Source organism: Sinocyclocheilus grahami, unplaced genomic scaffold (assembly GCF_001515645.1).
Source record: "Sinocyclocheilus grahami isolate Dianchi unplaced genomic scaffold, SAMN03320097.WGS_v1.1 scaffold153.1, whole genome shotgun sequence".
Classification (NCBI taxonomy): Eukaryota; Metazoa; Chordata; class Actinopteri; order Cypriniformes; family Cyprinidae; genus Sinocyclocheilus; species Sinocyclocheilus grahami.
Window position 1 is genome coordinate 1,523,364 of NW_015505332.1, and position 15,842 is coordinate 1,539,205.

A 15,842-nucleotide genomic window follows, 5' to 3' on the forward strand; every position below is an offset into this window, starting at 1 on the left:
TTTATTCACCAGTCCACCTTCTAAAAACTGAATCATCTTTTCAAGCTCATTTCTTTGGAAAGTCCACAATATCCTCCACTTCCTTTGTGACGTCTTTGAAGAAAGTGGAGGATGATTCTAGATTTGCTTATGACAGTGAAGTGGTAAACCAGCTCTAATCCTGAGGTTTAATTTCTGAGAAACCTAACCAAAACCACCTCATGACAATGAGAGTGTGCTTGCATATACAATAGACTGCATTCAGGTTATGCACACAGATAAACACACCACAAAAGTTATGGTTCACCACAACAATATAAGCAATTATCATTTAAACTGCAAAAAAACTTTTATACAAAACTACTAAGAAGTTTAGGCAATTTCCAGTACTTTCACTCTCTCTGATGTGGTCAAAACATTTTTTTTGTACTTTTTCCAACCATGCAACACATGGTTAGAGATTCAACCAAGAATAGAGATTCTTCCATGTTTGCAAAAAGATGACAAACAAAATTTTTGCAAAAAATAAAAGTATGATGATTAATAGCATCTCTTTCTTCTTTCAATGGGGTGAAAAAATAGTTATGTTCTTACAGCCAGAGTTATTATAGCTCAAACTAAAATAGAAATAGAATGAAATGTAAAACTATTAAAAACATTAGTAAACATGAGTTGAAATAATATATATATATAAAAAACTGTATTTCACATTGCAATCAGGCCTGACAATTGTATTCTGATAATAGTTCCTGTGTAATGCCTAAAAAATATCAGTGAGTAGAGGGCGCTGTTGAGTACATTTTGAACTTTGTAGCTGGTTTCTTCACAACATTCTCCCAGTCACACTTATTTTTTCACTGTTTTATCTAGCTTCAGCTGAATAGCTTCTTAAAAACATTTCACATGCATGAAAAGGATGTGAAAAATAACAAGTCAAAGGCTATAGCTAAATTGTCTAATGCTTGCCTTAATCATGCAAAAGCCAAACAAATCTCGTGCTCATCTAAAGGCTTTGAGAAACAGCAGGGTGTCAGTCAGCTGGAGACAGAGAACAGAAAACATTGATACAGGTGTTTTTAGTGTCTTTTAGTTTATTTTAGTGTATGTTTGACTGATACTGACAATTTTCACATGACAGATAAAAATAAACTCGTAATACTACTTGCATGTCTGTGATGAATAGGCTGGAAATGAAAATAAATCAAGCACATGACAATATCGCAATGTAAATATGATAGCGTGATCTTTTCATGTCTTTTTTAACTAGTTACTCAATACCAAAACAAGTCTGAACAGTAAACTACTTCACACAGAATGCAACAGTGTAATATTGTGTGGATACACTAGCGCTTACAGTAATATTTGGTTACAGGTTTCCATATGAGACTGATTCAGTACACTGCCATTGAAAGCCGTCCCTTACACACCTACATCCAACATCATTTAATACAATTGCTGCCAGGATAAAAAACAATTTACATTCCAATTTTTGGTAATCGATTTATATTAAATGATATTAAAAAGACACATCTGGCATAAACAATGATATATGGATTTTCACCTTCCTCCTCTGGAGCAGATAGGCAGTGAAAACACAGAAAACCTTCGTATCTGGTTCCTCGTCTTAAAAGAGAAATGGTTCCTCTGATAAACCAGCACATGGGATAAAGGTGGACCGTCTCCTCTGATTGGTTCAGGTCAGGTCAGCAGGTATTTAGCATTCACTGGCCCTTGCTGAAAAACAAAGTAATATCATATTTAAAAATATAGAACTGAATTTACATGTTCATGATATGAAATACAATAATTTGTGGTCAATACAATACAATAAGTGAGGTCATATTTTTGTATTTTTCCTATCAATTTAAAAACATTCTTTCTTTAAATGAATATAAATAATCTATATAAAATCTTATCTTTATTATCCAATTTATTTTATTATGTTTATTATTATTATTACATTTAAATGTAAATGTTTTTATAAATTCAATGATTTTTTTTTTTTTCACTTTTGCATTAAATATATGATCTTTAAAGGCGAAAAAAACGGAATAAAAATCATTTAAATTATTTTATTTTTTCCCTTGATATCCACTTATAATATTAAATTAGCATTACTTGTATTTCTGTCACAATGCCCTAATTCCTAATTTAATCTGTTCATGCTAAATTATCTGTCTGATATCAGAAAGTTGCAGAACTACAAAAGATATATATATATATATATTTAGCAGCTTAAAATAAAATTCAATGGAACATTTTGAGGTCTGAAAGTTACAGCATATGTCCATTGGACAATGAACTCTTTGATCTCAAAAGATCAAGGACAATTTGACACCCCTCTGAATAATTTAAACCCCGATTACAAGAAATGTTTGAATTCAATTATAATTCCTTTATTCTTGACTATAGATAATAAGATACTGAATATATAATAAAATATTTACATAACACATCTTTGTATTCTGTTTTTCCAACCCCACCCTCAGGGATCATGGAGTGGAAATACACCCAAGGGAGAATGTATGACTCATCCTGGAAACCATGTGAGTGGTGGAGACGGGCCAAACGGGCCAACCACTGAGCACAGACCCATTGTGTCCCACTGCATCATGGGGGCACTGGCACAGCAATAATTAGCAGATGGATTTCACATGGCCATCAGACCACACAGGTTTATAATGACGTGTTTTCTAAGGGAACTTGAGGGGAGAGTGCTGATTTATATCAGCACTGTCTTCATGTTACTGGTTTATTAGTTGTAAGTAACAACTAATGTAGATGTAGATGAAGGCGGTCAAACCTGTGTCGTTGAGCATCGCTTGAGCGTTACTTCCTGTCCTCCTCCTGTCAAAAGAGAGCTGTGTTAGAGCTATACAATTTCTATACTTTTATGTACATAAAACAAAATAATGTAAAAGTTAAAAATATATACTATTTATACCTCTTGTCTTGGTTGAATTTGCATCTGCAGTGTCCACCTGTAATAATGGCAAATTATGATTTTAAACAGAGAGAATCAAAAATATGTCAAGGTCACATTTAACCTCAAAATGCAAAGGGAAAAAACATGAATATAAGCGCACGAGAAAAAGATATGGCTGTATATGTCTGAATATTGTCAGTTTGACAGATTATGTAAGTAAATAATGCGGGCTTTCCACAGATTCAGGATCGGCTGTTGATAGTTAAAAAATATGCATTCAAGCCTCCATTACTAAAACAATTCAATAAATTAGAAGTTAATACTAAGTTACATTTTATTGACGGTTAAAATAAATAAAAATAATAAAACAGTTCTAAACAAAGCCAAAACAGAAACGCTGCAAGAGACACAATAATGGTGTTTTGTTTCTTAATGATTTACTGAAATTGGCTGAATGATTCAAAGAGTGCCTAACTTACATGTTAAACACAGTATTGCCAGTTAAAATGAATAAAAATAGTTAAATAGTTCTAAACAAAGCCAAAAAAGACTTGCTGCAACACACAGTAGTGGTGTTTTTTTTAATGATTCTGTGAAATTGGTTGAATGATTCAATGAGTAAATATGATGTAACTTACATTGTAGACACAATATTGACACAGTTAACATACATAAAAATTGTAAATGGTTCTAAACAAAGCCAAAACAAAACCAGTCCAAGACAGAGTAGCGGTGTTTTGATTTTTAATGATCCTGTGAAACCGGTTAAAAGATTCAATGACTCACTATTATAGACTGAACTTGATTTCTAACTAAATGAATCGCAGTATTTGAACAAATCAGTTATATCAGAAAGATATAATGACTCGCTCACAATACACAAAACACGCTCTCTTGTCGCCACCTATTGGTGGAACTATGTAACAATTTAGTACGCACATTTTAGTACAAGATATAAAATAAATATATAAATTAGTGCTGTCAAACGATTAATCGCGATTAATCGCATCCAAAATAAAGTTGGAGTTTTCTTTATATATGAATGTGTACTGTATATATTTCTTATGTATATATAAATACACACACAGTATATATTTTGAAAATATTTACATGTTTATACATTTATATTCTTATATTTTATATAAATATATTTAATTTATAAACATAACATATTTTTCTTAAATATATACATGCATGTGTTTGCATTTATATATACATAATAAATATACACAGTATACATATATTATGTAAACAAAAACTTTTATTTTGGATGCGATTAATCGCGATTAATCGCATCCAAAATAAAGTTGGAGTTTTCTTTATATATGAATGTGTACTGTATATATTTCTTATGTATATATAAATACACACACAGTATATATTTTGAAAATATTTACATGTTTATACATTTATATTCTTATATTTTATATAAATATATTTAATTTATAAACATAACATATTTTTCTTAAATATATACATGCATGTGTTTGCATTTATATATACATAATAAATATACACAGTATACATATATTATGTAAACAAAAACTTTTATTTTGGATGCGATTAATCGTTTGACACCATATAAAAATATATAGGCCTATAAAAGATATATATGACATAAAAAATATATACTATATAGATAATAAAATATATCATATATCAATAATCTTTTTATAGTCTAGATATGTTACTCAGCTTGACTGAACACAGACAAAACACTCACTTAGAAGAATAGTGATGCCAATTAGACATAAAACTGCTGCCAAGATCAGACCTCCGACCCGAAGTCTGTGATAATCTAGTGTGAGACAGAACAATCAAAGAAAATTTGAAAGATGATCTTGAGAACTTCTTAAGTATTGTGATGGATTATGGATGGTAGGCTCAAATTAAAAGATGTGTGCAACTAACCAAAAGAGAAGGGGTCGTTCTCTGCTGCAAAATCCAAACCAGAAAAAGCATTTAAAAATGCATGTAACGTTGTGTAATAATATTTTATCACAAGGATGAAAACAGAAAAAGAAAGAGCAACAGAAAGAATTGAAATGTGAAATCTCTTACTTGTCTGCTGACCTTCTGCCAACACAAGGGACAAAACTACAAAAGTAATATAGTATATTAGCATAGTATAGCATATTAGCAACATAGTATAGCATATTAGTGTGTGTTCACAGGAATTTATTATTAGGAGTTATTCATTTATAGTTACTTGTGGTCCATAAACTTAATGCACCTACAATGCATTTACAGTTCACTAAAGCTTATTAAGACAACAAGCAATATATATTGGTACAAAAACACGTACGTGTCAGGAAAACTAGTGCCAAAGTCTTCATCATGACAGTTTGGATTTACCTGCAATACAAAATCAGGTTTGCCATGAAAAAATAATAACATCAAAAATTATTCCTATTTAATATCTTAATGCATGTTGTAGGTCTTATTGTGCATGTTTGATTTATCAGTCTATCATTAGATCTTTCAAGCAAATGTATGTAAGGGTTTTTTTGTTTTTGTTTGTTACTTTGAAATACCAGTTTTAAAACAATTCTGATGATGCAATGACTTCTAAAGAGGCAAAAAAGGCTTGTTTCTGGGAGCATGTAAATTTGGTAATCTAATACGAAAATTGCTTTATGGCAGCAACAAATGCAGCTATCCACTGTAATTACGACAGTGAATTTCACTCACTTAACTGTAGGGGGCTCTAAAGTCACAAAACTACATACAGATGCTTTAATCAAATGTAATAAATTCTTACACCTCTCAAACAACTTTCCTTTTTGCTGACGTCACCAAGCCCTCTTCATTTTTTAATATCTCCACTCCAGACAGTGGACTTTATGATCCATTCATTTTCAAAAGCTCCTCCCGACATTTTTTTCTTCTCACTGAATATCCTTTTTGCTCTCTGACATAAGTCAGATTGACTAATGTAAAATGGATTGTCAATGTGAGCTTTTTCACATTAAAACATGGAAAATAATACTGTTAGGATCGAAAAGCAGATCATGTATCTGTTGCGTACATAAGAGCTAATTCCCATTATGCTTTGCAATCCACTCTAATCCATTATGCTCTAAATATAACATGAATCCTCTTAATGCCTGAATTATTGTCCTCGGCCAGCTTCACATCAACAAAAATCGGGTAAATCAAATGATCACAAACCCTGCCAATGCATCAGATCTGATTAAACATACTGGAGCAACAAATAGCAGCTCTGAGAACACAAAGCAGACCTGGATCAAATTTCAACAGAGGCCTGGAACATTTCGGCAACCAAACGTTCACACACCAAACAAAACAACTGCCAGGAAACGCATCAAGACGCTAAACCCTTTCACATAAAAGACGACCTTTGAGCACATTCTGAAAGTGCTAGGGGTTACGTGACCTGACAGATGTAGCTAGATGCTGACTTATGTCTACATCGTAATTAAAAACGCACTGTGGAAACATGCTGGAGCACCATTTGAGCTTAGCTGGGATTTTCCATTTCGTCTCTGAGAGACCAGAGGGAATGCTGTGCCCATCCCTACCAGCACGAGATGATGTAACAATCTCCACCTTCAGCTTCCAACCATGGTGGCAGAGAAGGGGAAAAATAATGGGTTCACCAGAGACATGCTGAGACAAAATAATGTCCAGTATTTCAGGCCTTTCATCAGAGCAGCCTGGGCCAGCATGAGCAGTGAACAAGGCAGCGGCTAATCTAGAGCTTTTCAGAGAGGTTTAATAAATCCCTGTGTCTGTTTTATTCCCTGTTATCTTGACCATGAATGATCTAATTTCCTCCTTCCTGTAAACACGCATGCCACATGTTTTTGAGTGTCATGAACATTTTTTATGGATTCAGTTTATTCAATATAATAGGCAGGCATACTTCATTTGATTAAGCATGGAAGCCTGCAGTTTGTTTATGTAAAACAAGTCAATAGATTCTGCATGCAGAACATGAAATTTGCAAACAGGTGCTTGTCTGATGGTGCATCCATTTTTATTAAAGGAGTAGTGCACCAATTCTGTCATAATTTACCCATTCTCAAATATGGTTCCAAACATTTATGCTGTTATTTGTCTGTGTAACACAAATAGAGGATTTTAAAGAATCTTCAACCTGCTCTGATGTCTATGCATTGTAGAATTCAGATTTCAGATATAGTTCAAAACTGTTGGCCTGCTACATTTACGTAAATTTTTTGTTCCTTTTTGGGGTTGGCAGACGTGTCGCGGTTATTATGAACTGTCAGCTTTTTGTGAGGATGTTTTGTATCTGCAAGTCTAGATGGTGACACGTGACAGTATATTGTTCATTGTGAGTGAGTCATTCAATCATTTTCAACTGATTCGTTCATTTGTCTGGTGTGTCACACCAAAGACTATGGTCACACTTGCAGTTTTGTTTTCTATTCTATTCTGTTTGTTCTCTGTTTTCTACAATTGTTTTCTAGTTCAAGACAGACGGTTTGGGTCTTTAGTGTGTTTATTATAGTGACTGTTTCTGTAAGTTGCATAAGTAAACCATCGCGATAAGCGATATTATTGTCGTTTTAAAGACCATTTTATGCCACTAAATATATAATCATAATGTAACAGCATAATAATGCAAGAAGGCATACACACTTCCAAATGACAACAAACTTTACATTTTTAAGAATATTTAGATCATGGAAATTAAGTATCAAAATATTAGATACCTTGAAAACCTGAATAAATAGTAAATAAACATTTTCTAACAAAAAGTGCAAAGTAACAAGTAAAAAAAAATTAAAATGCACAAAGAACTTGTATGGAGATATTTCCATCTACAGATTTTTCCCTGACCTTCTTTTCTCTGTAAATTAAGGGTGCACTGCACACTATTGCTGAAAAACACAATCACTACTTAGCAGTCAGATGCCTGTATGCACAAAGGCACAGATCCCTAAACGAGACCAAATCTGCCAATTAAACTTTTTTTGTAGCAGCATTTTTTAAATTTGAACTAGCACCTCATGACTACACCACGTTATGTAGGAGAAGCTGCAAAAGACACAGGTGCAAGGAGAATGTACAAAACATGGTGACATACATTTTTAAGTTAATATAATGGGCGATATATTGTGTCACCAAAAATGATCGAGGTCATGTACATATAGTGCGCGATAAGTCGATATATTGATTATTACGACAGACATTTTGGCACCTCATGCCAGGCAGAATCACCCAGGGTGAATGTTGATAATAATGAAAGTCTTGTGATAGGGCATGGTCACGTTGGCTTGCCACTGCACACTATTGCTGAAAAACACAATCACTACTTAGCAGTCAGATGCCTGTATGCACAAAGGCACAGATCCCTAAACGAGACCAAATCTGCCAATTAAACTTTTTTTGTAGCAGCATTTTTTAAATTTGAACTAGCACCTCATGACTACACCACGTTATGTAGGAGAAGCTGCAAAAGACACAGGTGCAAGGAGAATGTACAAAACATGGTGACATACATTTTTAAGTTAATATAATGGGCGATATATTGTGTCACCAAAAATGATCGAGGTCATGTACATATAGTGCGTGATAAGTCGATATATTGATTATTACGACAGACATTTTGGCACCTCATGCCAGGCAGAATCACCCAGGGTGAATGTTGATAATAATGAAAGTCTTGTGATAGGGCATGGTCACGTTGGCTTGCCAGTGTGTGTGTGTGTGTGTGTGTGTGTGTGTGTGAGTCATGAGAAAGAATGAGGAATTGTGTCCTACAGTGTTTAACATCACTTCCTTGTCTCATATTACAATCCGACCCTCTCGTTTTCAATGTAATGCCTGTTTCTTTCTTTACTGTTGCCAAAGTTCATTCTACTAACAATACTGTCTCTTAGCCCTTTTGGCTCCTCACTTGAAACATTAAATCCTCATTCAGGAAATGAGAAATTTAAACAATCCTATAAGTAATAAGTAATAAGTATTCAATTTTGCTCAAATTGTGTGGTTTATTGTGCACTGGGGGAAAATTACTGTTTTACAGTTTTACAAACTTCTAAAACACTCCTAAATCAAAATATGTCATTAAAAAGCTAAATTAAAGATATTATTGTTTTCTGAAAAATGCATCATGTGAGTTTACTCTTAAAACAAGAAAAAATGTAACTGGGGTAAGAAAAATAAACATAATTCTAAGTCAAAACAAGATTATCTTTCTTACCCCACTGACATATATATATTTTTTTTTTTAAAGAAAGTTTATTTTACTTAATTTTGATATTTTACTGAAAATACTTAATTTATTAAAAAATTACTTAATTAATTTTCCTACTTGAATAAATGTCTTTATTTCGGCATTTTTAGACAGTTATGGAAAACATGACAAAAATGCCTAAATAAAGACATTTATTCAAGTAGGAAAATGAATTAAGTAATTTTGAATAAATTAAGTATTTTCAGTAAAATATCAAAATTGAGTAAAATAAATCTTTATTTAGGCATTTTTAGACAGTTATGGAATTATTCCTATTATTCAAGTAGGAAAATGTATTAAGTAATTTTGAATAAATTAAGTATTTTCAGTAAAATATCAAAATTGAGTAAAATAAATCTTTATTTAGGCATTTTTAGACAGTTATGGAATTATTCCTATTATTCAAGTAGGAAAATGTATTAAGTAATTTTGAATAAATTAAGTATTTTCAGTAAAATATCAAAATTAAGTAAAATAAATCTTTATTTAGGCATTTTTAGACAGTTATGGAAAACATGACAAAAATGCTAATAATTATAATTTTTATTTTTTTTGAGTGTGAAAGGTGTTTTACTATTTTTAAGTGATCTAACTTATGATTGTGTGCTTTTGACTTGTTCCAGTAGGTAACCACCTAGCAACAACCCCGAACACCCTAGAGACCTTCAACTACATGGCAACTTGCTAAGCAACATTCAAAACACCTTTGCAACATCCTGGAAACCCTAGCATCACGATGGTGAGTTGAATAAAGTGCAAAAATGTCTGTGTCTGGATGATAGTTTACTAGCAAACTTAAATTAATAAACAGATACATAATGCCAGTCCTACACTTCTCTCTCCTAATTATAGTTTTTAGATTTTTAGGTCATGTCTACTACTGGTTTCTTGACCAAAGTCAACCTAAAAGCAGTTATTTATAGTATCGCAATGTATTGAGGCTATGTAATGTAGCTGAATGCTGAATGACTTTAAAAAGCTTTTGGAGTTTGAGGTTAACTAAGGTTAAAAACTTTTGGATAAATACTGGTGTGAGCAGCAAACTATGCGTTTGACTGGCTGGAGAGGTGATCAATCTTCATCTGATGGACATGCCTCCTTCTCTGCACTAATTTGATCAGACTAGTAATTATTGCGAGCAGCTGCTAGTGTGAAGGTCAGTTTTAAAGTCTATTTTTCTGGGGTGAGAGAGTTATGTTAAAGTAGCTGCATATATAAAAATCTATAAAATAGTGGAAATATTTTCACTCAGTTAAAATTAATCTGTAAAAAGAAAACAAAATACAAAAAGGCATGTAATAAGGGTGATACTATATACGATATATATATAGTGTGTGTGCGAGTGGTCAGTGCAGTGTAGTTAAGTCACATTTGTTCTCACCTACTTTTTTCCAAACACCCCAACTCCATATAAGACAACTTGACACAATCACGTGGCACACAAAGGATGCAAGCCATGTACACAGGAATCCAGACTGCAGCTATATTAGGAACAAAATTCCAGCCCTGAGAACAGGCTGTGAGCTCTGAAGTATTGTATGATTATACACTCCAGCACAAACATGCTGACAGATGCCCTTTAGTAACACAAGCACTTTAAAATGGAGTAAAACCATCTAGTTCAGCAGTGTTTTCACAGATTCACCTCTCCAGAAAACTCTTCAATATATAACTAGATTTTAACTGAAGTTTACTTCATCTCTTTGCCGGCCATGTGCTCAGAGTGACGCAGGAAGGAACAAGACATTCTGTTGAAATGAATCATTGTTCCAAAAACCAGTGATTAAAGTAGTGCTGTCTTTGTGATCGCTTCAGCTAACAAACATCTGTTTCCATGAGCAGATCACGCCAATACTTAAATCTTTGCCCATTACAAATACATTTTAGGCCATTTTTAGTTAAAGATATGGCCATGACCATCTAAATGTAACCCTTTCACACTTCACTTTTTCTCTTTTTGTCATGGAAAACTGGAACGCTGGATTCTGATTATAAAAGCTAAGAGGTTAACCAAACAAAACATGCTTTGAGACCGATGTTGGGCCATCATGGTGCATCTCAAACTGAAAACAAGACGTAAGATGTGTTTACTTCATTGAAGGACTGGATTTATCCATGTTTAATACACAGCCAGATCATGATTTAGCTTCCAAGATCTATACTCTTAAAAATAAAGCTTCCTAAAATGGGGTTTGCAGCGATGCAGTAGAAGAAACATTTTGGCTTCCTCAAAGAACCTTTCAAAGAATTTTTTTTTTAGTATAAAGAACATTTTATTAATTTAAATAACCTTTTTCCACTATAAAGAACTTTTCATGCAATTTAAATGTTCCATGGATTTTAATGGTTCTTCCTGGAATCGTATGACAATAAAGAACCTTTGTTTTTAAGAGTGAACTCACTAAACTTGGTCTATTCGGCTAAGAATTCAGGTGCCTCTGATCTTTAAAAGTTGCAGTGATCCAGGACGCAGTGTAAAGCTGCATGACATTCCAGTTTCCAAATCACTGGAGGAAAACCAACTCATACAGTGAGGTCCAAAAGCCTGAGATCACATTGAAAAGCTGGATTTTTTTGTTACTAAAACCAGTAAATAAATGCCAAATGGATTCTTTTCCCCCCCAGTTTCTCGGTTAAGCAAAATGTTCTTGCATCATACTGGAGAATATGATTATCATATTTTGCATGCAGCTCCAGTGCTGCTGTCATTAAAGCAAAAGGTAGAGGAGCCAAATACTATGAAATGTATATATTTTTTGTTAAGTTTGTTATGCGGACAACATGTAATTTGTAAAATAAAATTAGTATTAAATTAGAATATTGCTTAAACGTAGAGGTCTGAGATTTTCGGACACCACTGTGCTACTCAGATAATGTCTGATTATCTATATGTTATTTTATCTTAAATTTTTAGAATAGAAACTTATTAAATGCTAATAAGTTATTATTATTAAATACTTGTTAGTACTTTCAATTGTAATGTTATTAAACAGACTATCAGCAGGATACAAAGATTCCCCATTATACACCACGTAAAGTATGAACATAAAACACCTTAAAATAGCCTAATTATCATATTTTAATATACAGTGAACTTGACCATCAATCTGCCGTAACATATGTTTCACTATATAAACAGTACAGTGGTATCAGAACTGATTACTCACCCTTTTCAAGGAGAAGGAAAGTGAAATGTTTATGTTTGAAACGTGGTTGTGAAGGAACCACCCGTAAAGATCTGATTTAGACAGACAGAAGCCAACACCCTACACCATCCGCTCAACAGGTTGGCTCAGTCCTGAGTGGGTTGAGTTTTGAATGAAGGATCTTTTGTCTGGGAGAGCAACTCTGATCGTTTTTAGTTTGTCATGCACGCTCAGGCTGAATTTATTATGATGGGGGAGTGAACACAATGATACAATAGAAGTAGAGGAATAGAACTCTCTAAGAAAATTTTGTAAAAATATGTGTTAATGTAAATGATTTTTCACAGGCGTTTTACTTTAAACTACACATTATATTGTGTTTTGTTGTAGGGTTGGAGGAAATGTGTGTAAACTTAATGGAAAAGTTACTGGTGATTTTATGCCTGGACATGATCATTCTATGGATTTCAATGTATGCAACATTGAGAAACAAGTCAAATAAATATAAAAATTAAGCACTTTTATGTATGTATTTATTTAAAATGTTCCCTCTGTTTTAATAATGCATTTCAGCATTTTATTGTACTTTTATTGTATTGATTCCTACTGTTGCCTTACTTGCTTCAGCTTGACCGAAGAGTGCCAAGAAGACTGTAAATTAAAATAAAAATGTGTGAAAAATCATACACAAAGAAGAAAAGACTATGACATGACCAAACTAATAAACTATCAGACATTTGGAGAAAAGGTAATACACTCAAAATATTCCAGTAATTTTTCAAGGTTTAGAGAAAAAGATATATTTTGTTCTGTAAAATAAATAAGCTATTTAAGTTAAAAAAACAAAACCTTTATTTCTGTATATCATAACATATAATGTGTACATATATTGTAATGAGAACTTAATTTTGTTTTTAATAATTTACAAAAAAGCTATTCTTTTTTTCTTCCATCAAATCATCAAATCATCAAATTCCATCAAGTCCTAGTATACTGTAAATGTGGATAGAAAATCTTTGAAGGCTTGACCTTCAGGCCCAAGGGCACAGGTCCGTCTGTGACCTTTACTGTGTACATAAATAGTCATGACTTACCTGTAAGAAGAACTAGTTCTGTGAGCTGGCTCATTTTTACCCCTCCTGATCAAAGACACACACATACACTAAATCAGACAATATATTTTTGTCTTACAGTAATAGTTTACTCAAAAATGTACGACAGTTTACTGAAAATGCTGTCATTTATTCACCCTCATGTCATTTGAAACCCAATATAATGACAATAAATGAGGACTGGTGTTCCAAAATGACAAAAAGCACCCTAAATGAATCTTAAAATGATTAATCTGAATTGTCTAAGTCATCTGAAGCCATTCTGAAGCTGCACTAGCTCTCTCTGGTGCAAGTTCATAGCAATGTCATATGTAACCATGTTCAATATGTGAACAAATCTTTTAAGTCATATCTTTTTAACAAATCAGTTGATTCCGATCACACAACAGTTCTTGAATCAGTCTGATTTAGTTCTCTTAAACTGAATCATCTGGTCAGCACACTGAAGTGGTAGATTATAAGTGAATGACGACTTAAATTTAGGTCTATTTCTTACATAAAGCTTTCATATGACTTAAGAAAACTGTCCACAAGTCATACAGACTACCTTATGATGCTTTTGTGCATCATCTTGGAGCTTGCAGCTCCAGTCTCCAATTCAGCTTCATTATATCATTATGTGTCCAAGATTTTTTTTTAAACACCAAAAAATAAAGTCATACAGGTTTGGAACATCATGAGGAAACGATGACAAAAACCCCTCATTTTCCCCCTTAAACATATTAAACAGATTTATTTTGAAATAATTTATCAGTATGCATCAGCATAATGTCTGGTAATAACGTTTGCTACTTGCAGCACATATAATTAGATGGAATATGTTCTATTCCCATGTACAGGTCAACAGTGAGATGCGGCCTACGAGACGAGGAATGTTTGTTAAGAAACTCCAGCTGTAAGTGCAGCTGAGAGAAAACAGCACTCGTGTTTTGAAAGTAAACAGAAACCGTGGGTCGACGCAGTCGGGACGCAGCACGTTCCAGGACACTGCTGGTGTACCCTTGAATGCCTGGAGGTGTTTTGGAAAGTTTGCCCTCCCACCACCTCTGGTTATAAAATCTTCTCGAAATGCTTTGGATTTGTAGCTCAGCGCTTTCTCCATCTCACTGACCACACATGAGCCCTGAAGTCTGGATGCCATTTTTATTCACTCAAGAATGAAAATTCTGACATTGTTCTCACCCTCAAGTTGTTCCAAACCTGTATGAGTTTCTCTCTTCTGTTGAGCACAAAATATATTTTGAATATTGTTGATAACCAAACAGTTGCTGGTGGCCATTGACTTCCATTGTATTTTTTTTTCCATAGTCTAGACGTCAGTGGCTCCAGCAACTGTTTGGTTATCAACAGTCTTTAAAATATCTTCTTATGTGTTTATCAGAAGAAAGAAACTGATATAGGCTTGGAACAACTTGAGGGTGAGTAAATGATGACAGAATTTTCATTTTTGCTTTTAAACAAGGCTTTATTACTACTCATTACAGTTGCTGGTGGCCATTGACTTCCATTGTATTTTTTTTTCCATAGTCTAGACGTCAGTGGCTCCAGCAACTGTTTGGTTATCAACAGTCTTTAAAATATCTTCTTATGTGTTTATCAGAAGAAAGAAACTCATATAGGCTTGGAACAACTTGAGGGTGAGCAAATGATGACAGAATTTTCATTTTTGCTTTTAAACAAGGCTTTATTACTACTCATTATCCTTTTAAATTACTCATTATCATTTTAAACAAGGCTTTCTAGGGAATATTTACAGGACTTTCATGTAAAACAGTTCTTGAAAGTCCACATATCCAACATGGCAGGTGTGAGGTCACCTTCATCTATCGACCTGATTCTAAGACAGAATCTTTATCTATTCCCTGTTAATTTTTACTTAAAAGAACAACTCCGAGCTCGGATTATGTATTAAATCACAAACAGCAATGAATCAAACATTAATGAAGATTATCTAAAGATCCACACTGGCATTCAAGATAAGTAAATACTATTAAAAGACGTTGTTTTTCATTGCATCATTCCCATGTCACATTTAGCACAATCCAATTTATCAAAAGACCCTGATCTTACCTTAGTAGAGGAACTGATGGCTCTCTGAGCAGTAGATGTTGGATGAGGCTCCTCAGGTGGGCTGATCTCACAACCTTTCTGTCTTTTCTATAACCTTTAAAGAAAACTCCTCCTCACTGTATACACATAAACACAGCACAGCATATCAGATCGATGCATTTAGGGTGTGTGCATCATCAGGTCATCATGTCCACTGTTTAGCCCAAAACATGACCTGCGTGTTTATGAATTACACACAGCTTAAAAGTTGTTTAAGATGGAGGCTGACATGAGTACACCTACAAATCAGTGTCCTTTAAATGTTCTTTACTGTAGGCATCAAAGCTGATGTCCTTTACCCAACAGTCACCAGTAATGTGACACTGTGGGCAGAAGTGAGCATC

The 15,842-nt window shown here is 33.5% G+C and overlaps 1 protein-coding gene and 1 long non-coding RNA gene across 2 annotated transcripts; both read right to left on the reverse strand.

The window, feature by feature from the left end:
* Positions 1-1,052: 1,052 nt before the first annotated feature.
* Positions 1,053-12,429, reverse strand: LOC107592449 (phospholemman-like). Its single transcript, XM_016281963.1, has 8 exons — positions 12,299-12,429; positions 5,211-5,260; positions 4,967-5,002; positions 4,817-4,840; positions 4,629-4,703; positions 2,924-2,960; positions 2,783-2,826; positions 1,053-1,713 (listed from the first exon to the last, which is right to left on the reverse strand). Exons 2-8 carry the CDS (start codon positions 5,242-5,244, stop codon positions 1,694-1,696), a joined length of 270 nt encoding a protein of 89 aa, XP_016137449.1. The 5' UTR covers positions 5,245-5,260; positions 12,299-12,429; the 3' UTR covers positions 1,053-1,693.
* Positions 12,430-12,895: 466 nt separating this feature from the next.
* Positions 12,896-15,506, reverse strand: LOC107592450 (uncharacterized). Its single transcript, XR_001609982.1, has 3 exons — positions 15,460-15,506; positions 13,372-13,416; positions 12,896-12,928 (listed from the first exon to the last, which is right to left on the reverse strand). It is a non-coding gene; the product is annotated as an uncharacterized lncRNA (long non-coding RNA).
* Positions 15,507-15,842: the final 336 nt, after the last annotated feature.

Bases quoted from the DNA above. Each gene is read 5' to 3' on its own strand.
- LOC107592449 (XM_016281963.1), bottom strand. From the start codon at position 5,244: ATGATGAAGACTTTGGCACTAGTTTTCCTGACAC. The intron at 4,841-4,966 runs GTAAGAGATTTC...TGGATTTTGCAG, and splicing joins GGCAGAAGGTCAGCAGACAA to CAGAGAACGACCCCTTCTCT. The intron at 2,827-2,923 runs GTATAAATAGTA...CTCTTTTGACAG, and splicing joins AAATTCAACCAAGACAAGAG to GAGGAGGACAGGAAGTAACG.